Source organism: Vitis riparia, chromosome 9 (genome assembly GCF_004353265.1).
Source record: "Vitis riparia cultivar Riparia Gloire de Montpellier isolate 1030 chromosome 9, EGFV_Vit.rip_1.0, whole genome shotgun sequence".
Lineage (NCBI taxonomy): Eukaryota > Viridiplantae > Streptophyta > Magnoliopsida > Vitales > Vitaceae > Vitis > Vitis riparia.
Genome location: NC_048439.1, coordinates 17,559,755 through 17,579,679, shown reverse-complemented (window position 1 = coordinate 17,579,679; position 19,925 = coordinate 17,559,755). Strand labels below are relative to the sequence as shown.

The 19,925-nt window shown below is 30.6% G+C and overlaps 2 protein-coding genes and 1 pseudogene across 2 annotated transcripts; 2 read left to right on the top strand and 1 right to left on the bottom strand.

The window, feature by feature from the left end:
• The first annotated feature begins 1,590 nt into the window (after positions 1 to 1,590).
• On the top strand, positions 1,591 to 3,142 carry LOC117921870 (receptor-like protein EIX1). The gene is made up of 2 exons (XM_034839821.1): positions 1,591 to 1,853; positions 2,101 to 3,142. The coding sequence occupies exon 2, from the start codon at positions 2,123 to 2,125 to the stop codon at positions 3,140 to 3,142; it is 1,020 nt and encodes a 339-aa protein (XP_034695712.1). The 5' UTR covers positions 1,591 to 1,853; positions 2,101 to 2,122.
• Positions 3,143 to 5,179: 2,037 nt separating this feature from the next.
• Positions 5,180 to 7,159, top strand: LOC117921869 (annotated as a pseudogene).
• A 2,800-nt stretch (positions 7,160 to 9,959) lies between these two features.
• LOC117922301 (zinc finger protein 830-like) lies at positions 9,960 to 13,124 on the bottom strand. Its single transcript, XM_034840407.1, has 5 exons — positions 12,899 to 13,124; positions 11,598 to 11,901; positions 10,720 to 10,795; positions 10,558 to 10,604; positions 9,960 to 10,475 (listed from the first exon to the last, which is right to left on the bottom strand). Exons 1-5 carry the CDS (start codon positions 12,978 to 12,980, stop codon positions 10,292 to 10,294), a joined length of 693 nt encoding a protein of 230 aa, XP_034696298.1. The 5' UTR covers positions 12,981 to 13,124; the 3' UTR covers positions 9,960 to 10,291.
• Positions 13,125 to 19,925: the final 6,801 nt, after the last annotated feature.

The window sequence follows — 19,925 nt, the reverse complement described above, 5'->3', positions numbered from 1 at the left end:
AAGTAGTAATGTGGACTAAGATCAATTTTCCCTTTATTATGGTGCTATTTGACAATTTTCTTTTAATTTTATTTAAAGAAAAGCTATAATATATAATAAGGCATTTTGGTAAAGGTAACAATTAATCAATTCATTTCTTGACTAGTTGATTATTTCCTTTAATTTTGTATAATGATATAAAATCAGTGTTTTGATCACTATTAAACACTTCTTTTTATCCTATATTATAATTAGATGCGAAGTTGTTAACCTTATTTTTTAGGTGAAGAATGACCTTCATGATAAAAAGAATTGAGTCAAGGCCTTTATTTTATTTTATCTTATTATATTTTTTAAAATTTTGGAAGATGTCTTACTTGAACACGGTATAGCTTTTTGACTTGATAACGTAGTCAACACTACATAGAGAATAAAGTTTGTTAATCATCGATCATGATCAAACAACGTGATCTATAATTCTTACAAGATTAATGGGTCATGAAAAAGATACAAACTATTTTATTTTTTTTTTCATTTTAAAGGATGTTTTACTTGAATGTAATTTAAGTCTCAAATTAATTCTTTAAAAGTAATAGAATTTTTAAAACACCTAAAACATTAAGTTTTTTTTCTTGATTTGAGGTCTATTCGTCTAGTAATAAAAAATAAAAAATTATAGTTCTACCCAGAAAATAGACAACAAGAGTCATTATAAACCATTTTTATCCATAAATTTATGCTATTAATTGAGTCCGTATGTGAATTTGAAAGTATTTCTAAAAATTATTAGATTCATTAAAGGATCAAACATTAAGTTTTGCTAGATTTAATTTATTTTTCTAGTAAAAAATTCAGAAAAATATAGTTATGTGTTGTAATAAGAAACTAAAAAAGTCATCCATGATAAATTTTGGTTCATGACTTTTTTTTGTATTAATTAAATTAACTTTTAAGTTTGATGACAATTTAGTATTAATTAAATTGATTTTTGAGTTTCAAATTATTTTTAAAATGAATAAATCCTTTATTTTAAGTATTATTTGATTCAAAATCTATATGCCTAATAAAAAAATAGAGAAGTTAAAGAAAATAAAAAAAAAAACGTATAATTAAGAGAAAGATCATATTTGATGATTTTTTATCATTGGTTGGTAAAGAAAAAATGAAAGAAGAAAGAGATTGTATTTATTTATTTTTTTATGTTTTCCTTTTGTTTTTAAAAACAAGTGAGAAGAAATTTTATTTATTTTCCTAAAGTTGTTCTCTATTTAACTTTATTTTAAAATTTTGTTTTGGGGATAAAACATGCCAAATAGTGCTATAAATTTCTAAATTATACCACCAAATAAGCCCATCGATTCAATACTATTTTTGTATGTTGAATGATCTAAGCTCTTGACTTATTCTTAGCACCTTGATATACATATTTTATTTTTCCCAATTAAGATCTTTCAAAATTTAAACAAGTGTAGTTTTTTTTACTCATAGATGAATTTTAATGTTTATTTTAATCTTATTGACCTTGACTTAGTGCCAACTCATGGTCTTTCATCCACATCTTTTTTATCTTCAAGTGAAGGTCTTCAATCAAGACACTTGGTTTTTGTGGTGGAGGTAAGAACTCTGAGTCATTTTCCACTCAATTAGAATTTAATATGATTGAAAAAACAAGGAAAATAAGAAAGTGAGGCTATCATTGTCATCACTTTAAACAATCTTCTATATATTTTAGTTGAATTGAAAAAACAAGGAAAACAAGAAAGAAGTTTCAGGTAAGGTTGAACTCGACTAATATTGATAAACTACTTTTAATGTGTTTTTCTATCTAATCCTTCTAACTCTCTTGTAGGTGATTTCAGTTCTCGCCAATCAAAGTAAGGTTGAATATCTATGAGATGATTACTACTGTTTTTCTTAGTATATATTTACATATGCTATGAGTAGATCTTTTAAAATTATATTAGACTGGTAACATTTCTTAAATGTGTTGGTTAAAATAAGTTCGTCATGTTGATGCAACTGTCTTTTAAATTTTATCAGTTTTTCATTTTGATGTCAAAAATAAAATTTTAATTTAATTCAAGAAAATGCTGACTACATATTGGAATTCAATTTTTACAGGTGCTCAACTTAGAATATTTACATGGAGAGAATTTCAATTCTTGGTTTCATTGTAGCCATTCTCTATTTCATAACAACGGAACTTGCATGTAATGGTTATACCCATATCGGCAACAACATTCAATCTGAACAAGAGACTCTTATTGACTTCAAAAGTGGTCTCAAAGATCCCAACAACCGACTTTCATCATGGAAAGGAAGCAATTATTGCTACTGGCAAGGAATTACTTGTGAAAAAGACACAGGAATTGTCATTTCCATTGATCTTCATAACCCTTATCCTCGTGAGAATGTATATGAGAACTGGAGCTCTATGAACTTGAGTGGAGAAATTAGACCTTCATTGACAAAACTCAAGTCTTTGAAATATCTAGATTTGAGTTTCAACTCATTCAAAGGCATGCCAATTCCTCAATTCTTCGGGTCTTTGAAGAATTTACTATATCTAAACTTATCAGGTGCTGAGTTTAGTGGTACAATTCCTTCAAATTTTGGAAATCTTTCTAATTTGCAGTATCTTGATCTTTCTTCTGAAATTTTGAGTTATGATGATTTTGAATATTTTAATGATTTATCTATTGGCAATATTGAATGGATGGCTAGTCTTGTTTCCTTGAAGTATCTTGGTATGGATTATGTTAACCTCTCATCAGTAGGAAGTGAATGGGTCGAGGTGCTAAACAAACTTCCAATTTTAACAGAGCTGCATCTAGATGGTTGTAGCCTCTTTGGCTCAATTCCATCTCCAAGCTTTGTTAACTTTACTTCACTTCTTGTTATAAGCATCAACTCGAACCAATTCATTTCCATGTTTCCGGAATGGCTTCTAAATGTTAGCAGCCTTGGATCCATTGATATAAGCTACAATCAATTACATGGGAGGATTCCACTTGGTCTTGGTGAGCTACCCAATTTGCAGTACTTATATCTATTTGGGAACTATCTCGAAGGCAATATCTCTCAATTGTTGAGGAAGAGTTGGAAAAAGATAGAATTTCTCAATTTGGGTGGAAATGAATTACATGGTAAGTTCTTCTCTTAATAGAAAAATTGATATTTCTTTGTTTGTATGTAAATGTGTAATTAAATATATATAGTTGATGATTGTGTATATAAGCTCTTCTTGAATATGTATTAGTATACATTATCAAATAATCACTATATTTTGTTCTCATAGTGGAAATATATTTATACCTACTAATAAAACATTATTTTGAATTTTAAATTTCTTAGAAGGAAATTTAGTTTTTTTTTTTATCTAAGAAAAAGTATATAGTTTGACACTTTATGCTTATGAAGTATCTATATTATTTAACAATTTTTTTGTGTAAAGGTAAGTGATTATAAAAGGTGCATGTCTATTGTACTTATAGGAATATGATTTTTTTAATCCTTAACCTCCTTTTTTATTTTAAATTAATTGATCAATGATTTATTATTTATTATTTTAAATAATAATAATATGATTTTCATATATAATTTTTTGAATGCTTTCATTTCTATAGTAAGATTTTGACATGCTCTCATTTTTCAATTTATTTTGTTCTTGGGGATAATAATTTGAGTATGCACTAAATTGAATATTTATATCACGGTTGAATTGATATATGACGTACTTTGTTAATGTCACTTTTTTTTTATAATATTTTACTAGTTTTAGCTATTAAATACTTTTCAATTTGTATTCTCATGGTATACTTTGTTTTAAACTATTCTATCAAAATTTTATTCTAGATTGTCATGTTTATCTTAAGGTATTTCTTGTTCCTATAAAATTTAAATAATTATAATTTACTATTCATTTATTTTTTAAAATCTTGCAATTAATAAATAAAAAACCACGTTGGATTGAAATCTAAAAATTTACTTTCTTTGTATCTCCGAAAAGAATTTATATTCCTATCTTGATAATTTAAGTTTGTTAAGAATCTTTATCATCAAATAACTTTCAATCATCTCTTGCACATTTTCAATTTCTATTTTCTCTCCATAATTCATCTATTATGTCAAATTATTGTAATTTATATATTGAGATATGACATTTCATGTTTGAGACAAGTAATTGAAACCATAAAATTGAACATTAAGTGAATATAATATGACATTTCACGTTCTTAAATACTGTTATTGAAATTTAAAAAAATTAAGATAGTAAAATTTTTCTAATATTTCATGTTTTTTAAAACAATTTTTAAGTATCATTACTTTTTTATGGTAAAGTTTTACTATTTATATTAGAGTTTCTATGAATTTCTATCTTTAGAAATAAAACTTTGGAAGTTCCAAACACAACCTTAGAGAATTGACTAAAATCCAAATCAAGAAGTTAATATTAATCTCTATCCTAAAGGGGAAGCAATTGTTGCCATATGAGTTTTTACTTTGATATATTGTCTCTTTTAAACTTAATTAATTAGATTAGACCTTTATTGATAAAATTAAAGTCTCTAAAATATTTAGATTTGAGTGACAATTTGATTTAAGGACATCCTCACTCCTCAATTAATTTAGATATTTCATTTCATAGCATATCCTTTGTATATTTTAGTTAGACTATAAACCATGTTGCTTCATCATTTTACTGATTTTAGTTTATTATAAGTTTCTCACTTTTTATTTAATTTTGCTAGTTTCTTGTAGTGTTGTTGTTTCAAAATATTAAACTAGGTTGAATTCCTAGTTTTCTCTAGCTTTATTTTCATCGCTAAAATAAAAATTTATCTTTTGATAACTTGATTTCTTAATCCTTTGGTTTATATTTTGATTTTCTATCTTCTCTCATTGAACTATCACTTTGTTAAAAAAAAATTAGTTTATTTTTAAAGGAACAATTAATATCAATGATTAATCCTACTATTCTTATAACATTGAAATAAATTATTTTATTTTATGGTTATCAGAAAAGATAAAAAAAGTACCAATTCATGAATAATAATAATTTTTCTTACTTTTTCTTTAAATTAATTGTTCATGAATTAATTTATTTTGTTATTTACTATTTTTATTATTTGTTTATTACATAATTTTAATTAATACATATTTTTTAATCTTGCTCATTACAGGTCAATTCCAAGCTCTTTTGGAAACTTCTGCAACTTAAAATATTTGAATTTGAGGGGTAATTACTTGAATGGAAGTTTACCTGAGATTATCAAGGGAATTGAAACCTGCAGTTCTAAAAGTCCTTTGCCTAGTTTGACGGAGTTATACTTGTATGGCAATCAATTGATGGGAAAATTGCCAAATTGGTTGGGTGAGCTTAAAAATCTTAGGGCCTCGATTTATTCAACAACAGACTTGAAGGTCCCATCCCTGCTTCTTTATGGACATTGCAACACCTGGAGTCCCTGTCTCTTAGAATGAATGAGCTGAATGGAAGTCTCCCAGATAGTATCGGGCAACTTTCTCTATTGCAACGATTGGAAGTTTATCGCAATCATTTGAGTGGAAGTCTCCCATATAGTATTGGACAGCTTTCAAAATTGCAATTCTTGGATGTTGGTTCCAATCAATTGAGTGGAAGTCTCTCTAAACAACATTTTTGGAAGCTAAGTAAGTTGGAGTATCTATACATGGACTCCAATTCTTTCCGTTTGAATGTTAGTCCCAATTGGGTTCCCCCTTTCCAGGTGAAAATTCTTTATATGGGTTCATGCCACTTGGGTCCTTCATTTCCGTTTGGCTTCAATCTCAGAAGAACCTCCAGTATCTTGATTTCTCAAATGCTAGCATTTCAAGTCATATTCCAAATTGGTTTTGGAATATTTCTTTTAATCTGCAGTACTTAAATCTTTCTCACAATCAGTTACAAGGTCAGTTACCAAATTCATTGAATTTTTCTTCTCCTTTTCTCACACAGATCGATTTCAGTTCCAACCTCTTTGAAGGACCTATTCCTTTTTCAATCAAAGGGGTGGGTGTTCTAGATCTCTCCCATAACAAATTTTCTGGCTCAATCCCACTTAGCAGAGGTGAATCCCTGTTAGACTTGAGATACCTTCTTCTTTCTCATAATCAAATAACAGGGCCCATCCCATCAAACATAGGTGAATCCATGCCCAATTTGTTTTTCCTTTCTCTTTCGAGTAATCAAATAACAGGGACCATCCCGGATTCCATAGGACACCTCACCTCGCTTGAAGTCATTGATTTTTCAAGGAATAATTTGACCGGAAGCATTCCTTCTACCATAAATAATTGCTCTCGCCTAATTGTTTTGGACCTTGGAAATAACAATTTGTCTGGGATGATACCAAAGTCATTAAGTCGGTTACAATTGCTCCAATCACTACACCTAAACGACAACAAGCTTTCAGGAGAGCTTCCCTCATCTTTCCAAAATTTATCAAGTTTGGAACTCCTTGATCTCAGTTATAACGAATTATCGGGTAAGGTTCCATCATGGATTGGAACTGCTTTCATAAATCTTGTAATACTCAACTTGAGGTCGAATGCATTTTTTGGAAGACTTCCCGACCGACTTTCAAATTTAAGCTCCCTACATGTCTTAGACCTTGCACAAAACAATTTGACTGGTAAAATTCCAGTCACTTTGGTGGAGCTTAAAGCCATGGCTCAGGAGCATAACATGGATATGTATTCTTTGCATCACAATGGGACTGTCTCTCGGTATGATGAAAGATTGATTGTGATTACAAAAGGCCAAAGTCTTGAATACACGAGGACTCTTTCTCTTGTTGTTAGCATCGATCTATCCGACAATAATTTAAGTGGAGAGTTTCCCGAGGGAATAACAAAATTGTCTGGTTTGGTGTTTCTAAACTTGTCCATGAATCACATCATTGGCCAAATTCCTGGAAGCATTTCAATGTTGCGTCAGTTGTCCTCTCTTGATCTATCAAGCAACAAGCTTTCTGGCACCATTCCTTCAAGCATGTCCTCGTTAACATTCTTGGGTTATTTGAATCTATCAAATAATAATTTCTCTGGTAAGATCCCCTTTACAGGGCAAATGACAACTTTCACAGAGTTGGCCTTTACTGGAAACCCGAATCTTTGTGGAACTCCACTAGTCACAAAATGTCAGATGAAGATCTAGATAAAAGGCAAAGTGTTCTTGAGGACAAAATTGATGGTGACTATATTGATCAGTGGTTTTACTTAAGCATTGGCTTGGGATTTGCGGTGGGCATTTTAGTTCCTTATTTTGTTTTGGCAATAAGAAGATCTTGGTGTGATGCCTATTTTGATTTTGTGGACAAAATTGTCAAGTGGCTACTGTTCAAAAGAAGAGTGACTTATGCCAAAAATCATGCTCGAAGGCAATAAATTTTGTTTGTAGATCTTCATATGCTTTATGATTTACTATAAGCTTTGGAAGTGAATTTCATCACTATTACAATAAAAGAAAAGACTTTGCTTTTAATTTATTCAAAGATAAATTACTTTATGTTATTATATCTTCATATTAGTTTAGGTATGCTACTAATTTATTTTATTGACTTATTAAAAAAAAAAAGGGTTCTTGTTAAGGTAAGTTGTGATTTTCAAAGGTTATAACATTTTTAACTGCTACTAAAAAAAAAAGAACAAATATATTTTCCCATTGTAAGTAAAATTAATAATAGCCCCCTAAAAACTTGTGATTAAAAACTATTAGAAGAAAATTCTAATTTAAAATTTTCAAACTACCAAATGACAATCAAACAAGAGAGAGAGAGAGAGGGATCGTAGCTCCTAGGCTTCCACCTAGAGATTGTGTCTCTAACCTATGACATAAATTTGCTTATGTAAACTAGGTTTGGCAAAATTACAATTTTTTCATGAATGAATGAGTCATAGCCTAACTTCATATTGTACGCCATTATTTTTCTATTTCATAATTTAAATCATAATGTAGAAAAATGATCAATAACTCAAATGCAACAATTGGGACCCATAGAATAAACCAAGTCCCATAAGATTTTCCAAAAACATTACAATTAATCTTCATTACACTAATGAAGATTTATTACATTTCAGTACTCTATGAAAATTAAATTGAAGCAACTCATCAATGCTTTACCCAAGCCTACTATATCATTATATATTGTTTCTCAAAATTATTATTTGTAATTTAAATACTATGTAGTCATCTACCTTTTGTGTTACATTTTTATTCCTTGAATTACAAACCCACCCCTTCCCATGATCATTTTATATGTCCACATGCACAAGGATGAATATTAAATTCAAACTTGGTGGAAATACCACAATGATAGATTTATATGATCATTGTATCTATTATTAAAGATATATATTACTACCTATTAAATTATTGATTGTTTAAAGTTAAAAATTATGCTATCACTGTAAGATGTTGCTCATACATACACTTAAAGAAATTAATAATTTAATCATTAATGCAATATGTATTAATGATGAGTTTATAAAAATAACAATCATTATGAAACAATTTTTATCCATAAATTTCTAGTATTAATGAGTTTATTATTTGACTTTCATATTATTTTCAAAAATTAATAAACTTATTGATGAATTCAACACATTAAGCCTCATTTAATTTGAAGCTTATTTGCTTGGTTAAAAAAATAGAAAATAATAATTCTATGTAAAATAAAAACAATAGAGTTATTTTAAACCATTTTTTTTCATAAATTTCTAGTATTGATTATATTATTATTTAAGTTTTAGATTAATTTTAAAAATTACTAGACTCGTTAATGAATCCAATGCATTAAGTTTTATTTAATTTGGAATTCATTTGCTTAGTGAAAAAAGTTAGGGAATAAGGATTCTATGTAAAAGATAAACAATAAAGTGGTTCTAAACCAATTTTTGTTTATAAATTTATAATATTAATTAGTTCATTATTTGAGTTTTAAATTAATTTTAAAAATTATTAGACTAGTTAATGAATCCAAGCATTAAGTCTTATTTAATTTGGAGTTCATTTGCCTAAGAAAAAAAATTAAGAAATAAGGATTCTATGTGAAAGAGAAACAATAAAGTTGTTCTAAACCAATTTTTATCCATAAGTTTTTTGTATTAATTGGTTTACTATTTGAGTTTTAAATTATTTTAAAAAATTACTAAGCTCTTAGTGAATCTAATGCATTAAATTTTGCTTAATTTAAAACTTATTTACCTAATAATAAATTTTTTTAAAATGATATATATATATATATATATATAAACTAACCTAAATAATTAAAATAAATTTTGATCTTTGACTTACTAATGTTATTAAGTTTCATAACTTTTAGTATTAATTAAATCAGTTTTTGAGTTTCAAATTATTTTTAAAAATTAATAAATTTTATGTTTCAAGTACACTTTGATTTGAAATTTATTTCCTTAATGAAATATTCTAGAAAAATTCAGAAAAATACGTATAATTTAAAGGAAGACTAGATTGTGGAGAGAGAAATGGAATAATAACATGTTTAATTTTATTTTTGTTTAATACATTTTAAAAAAAATTCTATAGAGAGAAATGGAATAATAACATGTTTAAATTTATTTGTTTTTTTAATACTTTAAAAAAATTTGATGAAAACAACTTTTACTTATTTTCAAACAATTATTCTCTATTTTACTTTGTTTTTAACAAAAATAATGTTAAAAATAATTTTTTATTTATAAAAATTAAAAAAAAAAAATTTAAATCACGCAGCCAAACAGGCTCTTACTCTTTATTTCACTTTATTTTTAAAAATTAGAAACAAATAATTTTTATTTTTAAAAAGGAAAAACTACTTTTTAAACCCACAACGAAACTGACTGTAACTTGCCCACTATTACCACCAAATGGCCACCCCCTAACCAAAACAACAATAATAATAATAATAATATTAATAATATTATTATTAATTAATTATGATTCTGAAATCATGAGATAACCCATTTGTCTTCATTAAACCCTAAATCTTAGTATCGGAATTCGGGATACACCATTCAAGTTTCAACCAAAACCCAGATCTTCTACCTGCCCCTTTATAGACATGCATACAGAAACAATGTAAAATTCTAGGATCTTGGACCAGGGCTTACTCTCACCTCGCCTCACTCCCCATCCCTTTCAATCAGCAGCCAGTTGAACCAAAATCTGGAGAATGGCTCAGAATGAAAGAAGCAGCACCAAACTCCAGCAAACGTAATCAGGTGTTTGCATGCCGACATAGACATGTCTGCACAGGCGATGCTACCAGAAAATTTCAAACAGAAGTATTCACAGGTGTTGTGCTCTCCAATCAACCATGAAATTCCCATCACTATCATCATCACTGGATGAATCCTCTTCAGAGCTATGCCCCTTGCCTCTGACCTCAGGCTCTTTACTCCGTCTGCCGGATCTAGCCACCTTCAGCTCCAATTTCTTCTTCTTCAGCATTTCCACTTTCTCCCAATACACCCTGAACAAAAGGTCAACTCAAAAACATTGGAAATATAGGAGAACCCAAGTGATAACACTACTAATGACCACACTTCACTTACTTTTGCTCCACAGACTCGGCCTCTTCAATCATCTCAGCTGCATCAAACTACATCATAAAATTGCAAAACCAAGTTAATGATATAACTCCAATCTTTAGTAAACATCACCAGAGACTACATTATTGGGTTCCAGGAATGGTGCGAGGAATAAATGATCCTGACCTCTTCTTCTTCCAAACGGTTGTCCACCTCCTTCAAATCCTCCTGTATCAACTTTTCAAATTCTTTGTACTCGTCCCTGACCAGGATTTAACATTTCTTAACAAGGTTAATTCAGTGTTCCAAGTAATGCAATCATACATTGGTAATTTCTGATCATCTCAAGTATCCAATGAAACATGTGCCATTATGCTGTAGGGTTAAAGGTCCCTACGCTATCAAAAATAAACTTCCCCACGAATCAGAGAAACCTCCACTGAGGCTCACTAAGGTTTTTAACACAGCCAGTCCTCTCCAACACCCTCCCCTGCTAAATTATACCAAGGTTTATTTCACTACACTACAGTTGTGATGTACAGAATTCACATACACCTGTGAGTACTAGGCAGAGTCCTAATTTTTTTCCCAATGATATTTTTATCAAAGAGAAGGTTAAAGATTTCCCACTCAAACCCTACCACAAGCATCCAAAAAGGACTCATGAAATTTATCCACCAATTAAAATTGCCCAAAATAAAGCTTCTAAGCACAACCTAGGACCTATGTATTTGCTTTGTTTTTAGGTTAAAAATTAGAAGATGATAATGACGATGATGATAACAACGATGATGAAAAGATGACAAAGCTTCAAAAATGACAATGATGGACCAGTGAGTGCTGAAAAATAATTCTTCAAACAAGATATAATCTCAAATTTTCTTTACACACTTTTGAGACCCTCTCAGACCTTGTTTCTCTAATTTGATAGAAAAGAAACAGTACTAGAGGACATAAAAGAATCAAAGGAAGGGAATACTATTCCAGAGAATCTATTACACTCCCTGTCAGATGATAGTGACATTTTAAAGAAATAAATTTATATAACAGAAGCAAGAACTTACTTGACATCCGGCTTAACAAGCACAATACCACGTGCACGAAGGTCAGCATCCTTGTTGTCAAAGAAGCCTTCAGGAAGAGCACCCTTTACTTCCTTGGTTTCTGAACCAACAATCTTTCCTGATGTCTGGGTAAGGTCCCTGGCATGATGAATTCCACTTTTTCCCATCTTTTCAGAGTGAGAACTGGACAATCTGTCTAAATTGTTTTTCGACTCAAGAGGCTCCATTGACTGAGTTTGAGCAGAAGCGGAACCCCCAGTCTTGTTGTATGAATCTGGATCTAGGAACTTGACCGCATCATTTCCTAGAGATACATTATGAAATATAAATTATTCCTCTAAAACCACAGATTACCAGGATCAAGTCAAATCCCAAAAATGGGCAATTGAATTTCAACTAGGGAATATAGAACAAATTGCCAGACTAATAACAACTTGCGATTACAGTCATGACTGCAGGAATTTATCACAGTCAAAGACAGTGTTGAAGAAGCAAATGAAAAATCCTAGAAAGTTCTATTACTTGGTTTTTCTAGAAAACTTGTCAGCTTAACAGACCAAACACCTTTTGCTTTCTTAACCACCTGAAAGGGTGTTTCAAAGGGCTTCAGGGCCCAACTTGAGTCATTTTGGCTGAAATCTAGCAAGTCCTTGTTTTTGCAAGGAGAAGATATTGAATCTGTATTGGCCCCTATGAATGTCAAGCTTGTCAAGCACAGTGAGGATTGTCTCTCCCACATAAGGTTCAAGTGTAAGGTGTACTTTAAGCAGGATGTACAAACCTGCTAAATTGAATCCGGAGGATCACCAGGATTGAGGCTTAACAGGAGTTTTAAGGGTGCTCATTGACTGTCAAAATATTTGAATGAAGATCATCAGTCAGAACGCAGAGGATTGGTGTCTAGAAATAAAAGAAGAGTAATCAAGGAATTTCTCCGCAATGAATCTCCAGACATAGAGATGCCCCAAGAAACTAAGAAAGAAGAATATGATAGGGGATTTGCATGAAGTATGTGGACAGCTAGAAACAAGGACTTAGCAACTCTTCCGGCTTATTGGGCATCAGGTAGGTGGGACTCTAGAATATATGCTCAGAATCGGTAATAGGTTGCTTCTCAATTTCAGTCAAACTCTGAATTCAAAATTGGGTACTTCCTTACATTTGTAAACCTAAAGTAATTACTTTAGTTTTTAACAATAGAAAATGCTGCAGAACAAGTACAAGCCTAAGGTAGTTATTGCCATAGCCTAGAATTGAACTGATGAAGAAAAGCTTAAGTTGGATGTCAGTTTTTTTCTTACCAGATTTTTGCTTCTTTGTCACATGATTATCAAAAAAATCTGCAGGAAGCCCAGATGATAGCTGAGCCTTCTGCAAATTCATAGAGGCTTCAGATGTAGCATTAGACAATACAGTTGAGGACTCAGGTTTAGGGGCCTCAGGTTTTGCATTGTTAGCCCGAGTTAGTCCAGCAGCATTGGCTTTGACATTTTTAATTGCCTGTAGTGGTATAAGCACTTCATTAACTCATGGTAAATCAAAACATAAAAAAAATAATAATAACAATTGAAAGGATGTAAACCAATTCATATAAAATTGTGGCTCATATTTTCAATGAGAAAGTGGAATTTTGTAGATGCTATGTCTAAAATCTTTGCAAAATCTTGTCAAAAGTTCAAAGATTAAGCACAAAGTAGGGCGAGTTTAGATAATTGAACAGGGAGAAATTATTATAATCTCCTTGCATTCATATCATACATTCAAAATTACTGCAGTATTTTTTTTTTCCCTTTTTGAACAGATTATACTATTCCATGTACAAAAAACTTTAGTTTCTTGCATACACTCAAATTTGCATCAATCTACTCAGCATTCCATAAGTCACAAGAAAGTTGAAAGCGTTACTAGTTTACACCTAGGAACCATAAAATAGCAGCTGTGTATTGGAAATTTCACCTGGCCAATAGTAACTGAAATGAGATGTATCAAATATAAACCTTAGAGCCCAACATTAAGGCTACGTTTGGTTCCCAGAAAGTACAAAGGAAAGAAAAAAAATGCTAAGGAAAATGATTTTCTTATGTTTGGTTGTCCTATAAAAAATATCAAAGAAAATCAAATATAATTAAAACTAATTAAAAACTTATGTATTTTTAAATTATTTAATCTTTATATTGATGAGTTAAAATAAATAAAATGAGTTTGAAGTAATAAAAATAATAATTTATCAAATTTTAAACTATTTTTTTATTTTCCTTCACTTTTTGTTTCCTTCTACTTTTCCTTTGTATTTTCTTTCCCTCGCATTTTCCCTCAAATTTTCCGGGAATCAAACATAACCTAAATGACTCAAGAGCTTTCACTTAAGCTTCCAGTGCAGTATATTAACAAAAGCCTGACACATAAATTCTATTTTTATAAATATTATAAAAATACAGATATTAGTGTATATCCTTATAAAAGTATAGTTGATTTATTTTATTATAAATTAATATCCGTTAATACTATTCTATTTTAAATAAATAAGTTAGTTTTTTCACTACATGCAAACATTTAGTACTCAATCATAGAGTCATCATCTTCGAAAATTTAATTATAGTCTGCATCTGAGTACCGAGGCGACGGTGGTCTAGTGATGGTGGTGGTGGTTCCAGAGCTTAACCGAATCCATTTTTTGAATAAAATGGGGGCGGCTTTGGGACTGATGCGACGGATTCATCCTAAGCACTCGGAGATGGCTCTCTCCGCACTGCTTGGCCTCTTGCCTCACCTCTCCTCTGATCACCTCTCTCAAGTCAATCAATCTATCTAGGTCTCTAACTCTCTCTTCAATTCTCTGTTTTTTCTCTTTGGATATTTAGATTTTTCATTGTCGATTGTCTCATATTCTTGATGTTTGGAGTTTTTGGGGTGTGGTGTGGAGATATTTAGCCCCAACTCGCGTTTGGTTGCCGTGAAGGTTTAGGAAAATGAAAGAAAATTCAATTTGAATTTTGAATTTTTGTAGAGTGATATTGAAGCCGCCTAGTCCTAGCACTTGTATTAGTATAAAAATTCAATTTTGTCACCACTGTTACTGTTGATTTGCTTGGAAGTTTCTAGCAGTGTTGATGGATTTTAAAATTTTACAATTTCTACTTTCTCTCTCTATCAGCATGTAAGCGTCTAATAATATCTGTATATTTGACTGAAATTTATAGAAATGGACGGTGTTGATGATTAGAAGAAGAATCTGGAAGAGGAAAAGCTTCGATTTTAAGGTTCCCTATCTATACTCGCATATGCAATTTGTTCGATTTTTTTTAGTTTTTTCAAAAACCCTTACCCTTCGTTTGGTTGCAGAGAAAACCGAGAGGAAATTGATAGGGGGAGAAATTTTCATGATTGTGTGTCGTATTTTCTTCTAGTTTTCTGAAAATGAAATTTCCCTCTCAACTAATGTCAAGGGCTTACAAAAGGTTTAATTCCGTGGGAGAAATTAATGATGAACGATTTGGTATCCAAATAGGGTACTAGGGTATATACTAACATTAATTATGTGCTTAATTCTTTGTTACAGGCATTTTTGTAAATGAATGCATTGAATTAGTTGCTATGCTATTGTGTTGGAACTTACATTGTATTAATCTGGATATATATGCAGGCCATGTAAAAGTAAAAAATTCAACGGCATAGATTTTAATGTTATACTATAAAAGTAGAAAATTCATTGGCTAGTGTTTAATGTTATTCTAGTTGAGTTGTGCAGAATCATATTAGAATTTCTGGAAAGAAAGGTAGAAAATTTGATGTCTTAGCAGGTTCACAGTCAATAGTTCAAGTAGTGCACCTATCTTATATTTTTCAGCAACTAATGTTTAGTTAGTCTTATTTTTAATTTGCGTGATTAATAGAATTTAATATTCTTTAAATGAAATTTTATTCAGGAAATATAATTTTTGTTGAAACTAGCACTATGGTTAGTGAGAGTGTGGTATCTAAAATAGCACAAAGTGGGCAAGAGGAGCAAAACAATGAAACCTAGAAGGAGAGTGGGGCTTCGAAGCCCTAGCCGGAGGAGGATTCAAAGTGTAGACATAATGACCTCATGCTCAAGTCTGTTGATCCAAACAACCAAGAATTTGAGGTCAGCCCTGTTTTAGGGTTTCAAGTAAAATCTGATTCTATTTCTACTGATTCTGTGTCAATTAATGAAAATAATGAACTAGAGGATAACATGCTACTATTAGAGAGTATGCAAATTGATTTGAAGTATATTTTGTGATGAATCTCTCAGGGCATTTCATACTTCATTCTTTTTATGATTTTGGGAATTACCATGAAAAATTTGTTTCACTCAATCTCATTCGTGTTATGTTGCAATATCTTTCATTAACAGGCTAGATATTGTTCAGCATGGTCCTCCTTTTTGGACCAAGGATCTGTTTTCAGGCCCTCTTTTTGTGATGTGTTTCTGATTGTCTTAGATTTCATGCATATAAGAGAATGGAAAGTTAAAAAGTAGAAATGTGTAGATTGTACTTATGTGTTCCTTTTCAACAAATGAGCAGCAAGGCAACCAAGGGTGGGTAGAGAGTCATTGCTCGCAGAATAGCAAAGGGTCATTCAAGAATAACCATGTAGCATCTTTGCCTCCATCCAAGTTCTCTGATGCAATCAAAATCTAAAAGCTTTCCATCATCGTCAACCTAAGCAAATATGAACTTTTATGTAGTGGCTCAGTCAACACAAACTAGGAACTCTTTTAGGTCCCTTGATTTGTGCTCCCGTCACAGATTCTGCCCCTTTCATGTGTAAAACAACTTGTTATTCATAAGGATGTGCAAGTGTTAATTTTGAATTGCTTCATTGAATTAAATATCATTTTCTTTTTATAATTAGTTTGAGCTAATCTATTTTGAGAGCAATGAGAGTAGAATGTAGTTCTGGATTTGATGGTCCTGATCTGCTGAGTACTTATGAAAATAAGAAAGTATTGGAATGACTGATGCTTGAAAATGGTATTTATGCCTTTAATTTTCCAAATGGTTTCAGGCAGCAACTCTCTTTGTGATTCCTGGACTTGATAAATTGGGTTAGGTTAATGTCCATTAGGACTAAAACTAGGAATTTCCTGCAAAAGGCACTTGAGCTCCCTAAACTTTTGTGAAAAATACCATCAAGGCATTCAACTTGTTTTTCTTCTCGTCTATGATTGCCCATTCAACTGATTTCACTTTGGAAACCACATCCTAGAAGTTTTTGCTTTTGATCTCCAGTGTTTATTCTTTATTTCAAATGGAAAATTTGTGTAAAATCAAACTCGCATTTGCAGTGGAAGAAGCAGATGTTTACAGTTTTGGAATTGTTGCCTTGGAAATTGTCAGTGGAAGAAGCAACACTACTTATAGGCTAAAAGAGGAATGCATCTATCGTCTTGATTGGGTAATTTCGACCACATTCTTTATTGTATTTGTCATTTCTGAATTTTCTCATTCTTATCCATCTAGGCTGATTGCATAATTTTAACAGCATGATTTGTTATTTGTGTCGGGAAGCATCTTCAAGGATGAATGGCTGTCTAAACTACAAGCGGTAAAACCTGTTGGGAACCTAGAGTATACATCTAGAGTATAAATTTCCCAGCTTTACTAAAGTGGAAGTCAATTGGATCCAAATCATGAACCCTTAACCATGGCTCTCGAATTGTATATATTAAAATATATAGACACCACATCATGGCAACTACATTTTCCTATCTTGGGCCGAAGTTATATTCTAATTCATGGCATCCTTTGGACCATTTTCCTAGTTCATGATTTAATATGGATAAAATAGGCTCTCTTGAACAAAAATTTGTTCAGACAAAACAATTTTGCCCCAATACTACTAATACTTACATGTATTGCTTCCTTTTCAACCTTATACGAAGAAGCAGGTAGTATATGCTCTCTTCCTGAATGACTTCAATTATACAAATTGTGTGGTATTACCGTATTAGTAATAAGACGTCATCAAGGACCTGCCTGGACCACTTTGAGCAAACCCCTGTATTAGCATGCGTCTTTCTGGGTAGCAGGCTAGCTGGGCACATCCCATTCATCACATACCAAATATTAAACTCATTCAATGTGGTTGTGACATTTCCATGGCTTCATTCAGCATATGTTGAAACAAATAGAGTCTTATTGCAGCACAAGAAATTCTCTTACTGTATTTTCTTTCTTGCTCGATCTCTAGGCACTCATTAAAAGGGAAAGGGAATTTGATGGGTCTAGTCGACCCCAGATTGGGCTTAGACTTCAACAAGGAAGAGATCATGGTGATGATCAACATAGCTCTCCTGTGCACAAACGTCTCTCCAGCAGTCAGGCCAGCTATGCCATCAGTTGTGAACATGCTTGAAGGCAGAATTGCTGTTCCGGACATTTGTTTCTGATCCCAGTGCTCCTTGTGATGACTTAAAGCTCAAGGAGATGATATCGCTACGTCCAAGAAAAGAGCATGGGTTTAGCAGTGGTGTGACATCTTATTCATACTAAGCTGAGTGTGTTAAAGGATGTAATATTGATATTAAATGATTAAATTATTAATATTCTTTGTGTGAATTTATAGGCTTGAATTGTTTTTAGCTAAGTTCATCTTTTGTTTTTATTTTTTTTTATTTTTTATATTGATCCTAATTCATGTCAAGTTAATGATTCATTATAGATTTTAGCATTGAGGGACAACAATGGCAGAATGATCAGTGATGCTCTTTAGATAGCAATTTGGCCACAATTTTTTTTTATGGTGGAATTTAATCATAAACCATAAATATTTTTCGTAGTGAACTTTTACCATGAATTTTGTTTTCATAGAAAATTTTGATTTTTGCTATGAATTTGTTTTGTGGAAAAAGTGATATGTTGCTACAAGTTTTATTTTGTGGTGAAAAACATGTTGCCACAAAGTTTATTTTATGGCAAAATTTTACCTTTTTTGGCTATGAAATTGATTTGTTATGGTAAAAAATGATTATTCATGGACTTAGAGCAACAACCTTGCCACAAAAAAAAACTTTTTTTTGACCATGATATGCTCTTTTTTTAAGTACAAATTAGTACATGGAAAAATCCCACATTTGTTGTAGTGTAATAAGAACGAAAAATGACTAAAATTATTTTAATGAGAAAAGAAGACTCCAATCAATGTATAACTTTGTGAGTAGACAAAATATTATAACATAGTCTATACTTCATGTAGATAAACTAGTTCATACAAGTATTTTCTCTTTATTATAATAATATTTTTCTATTTTTCTTTTATTTCTATATGAACAAAGTGGTTGTGTGGACTAAAATCTATTTTTCATTTATTATGGTGTTATTTAACAATTTTCTTTTAATTTAAATTAGTATATTTTTCCTTTATTATTGTTTTGATGACAAATAGACACTTCTTTTTATCCTATATTATAATAACAAAAATTATCTTAATGACAAAATTAAAGGACCAAGTCAAGGTCCTTTTCTTTTCTTTTCTTTTCTTTTTTCTTTTTCTTTTTTTATTTTTGTTTTAAATTTTGGGAAATGTTTTACTTAAACATGGTTTAGCTTTTTGACTTGTTAACATGGTTAATACTATGTAGAGGATAAAGTTCAGTATTAGTCATGATCAAACAAAATAAAGACTAATATGATTTCAATTTTTAGGTCTTTTAGATTTCATATAAATTCATACCTAGATATTTTACTTAAACATCATGAGACTTTTTGACTTGACAAAATTTAACAACATGGTCTAAACTTTATATAAAATAAGTATTCTTTATAATGGGCTTATTATTAATATGACTTTGTGACATGACAAAACTTTACAAAGTGGTCTACACTTCATACAAAATAAATATTCTTTATTGTGGTTCATGGTCAAGAAAAATATATATGGACCATATGATTTTAGTTTTAAATGATTATTTATTCTCCATGGTTACGTGATTTAAAATTTGTATAATAATAATAATTTGGAAGAAACTAATCTTTTATGACATAAGGTAATGTGATTATATGTATGTTTCTGATAACTTGGACATCAAAAATTAAGTTTGTGGATTGGATCAAATTATTTTCTAATACTATTTTCCTTTGAAGTTAAAATTGATTTCTTAAGTTGCCAAACATATATATAATATAATCTATATGCATGTATAAAAGAACAAATTGGATGCAATTAAATAACCTTAATGATGCTACTTTGGCATATGTTGATTTTAACTTTCTTTATTTGATGTTTGCTTTGATGAACTATTCAAGATTAGATGTAGTAATTGAATTAAATGTCCTTCAATTTTTAATATTTTTTTTACAA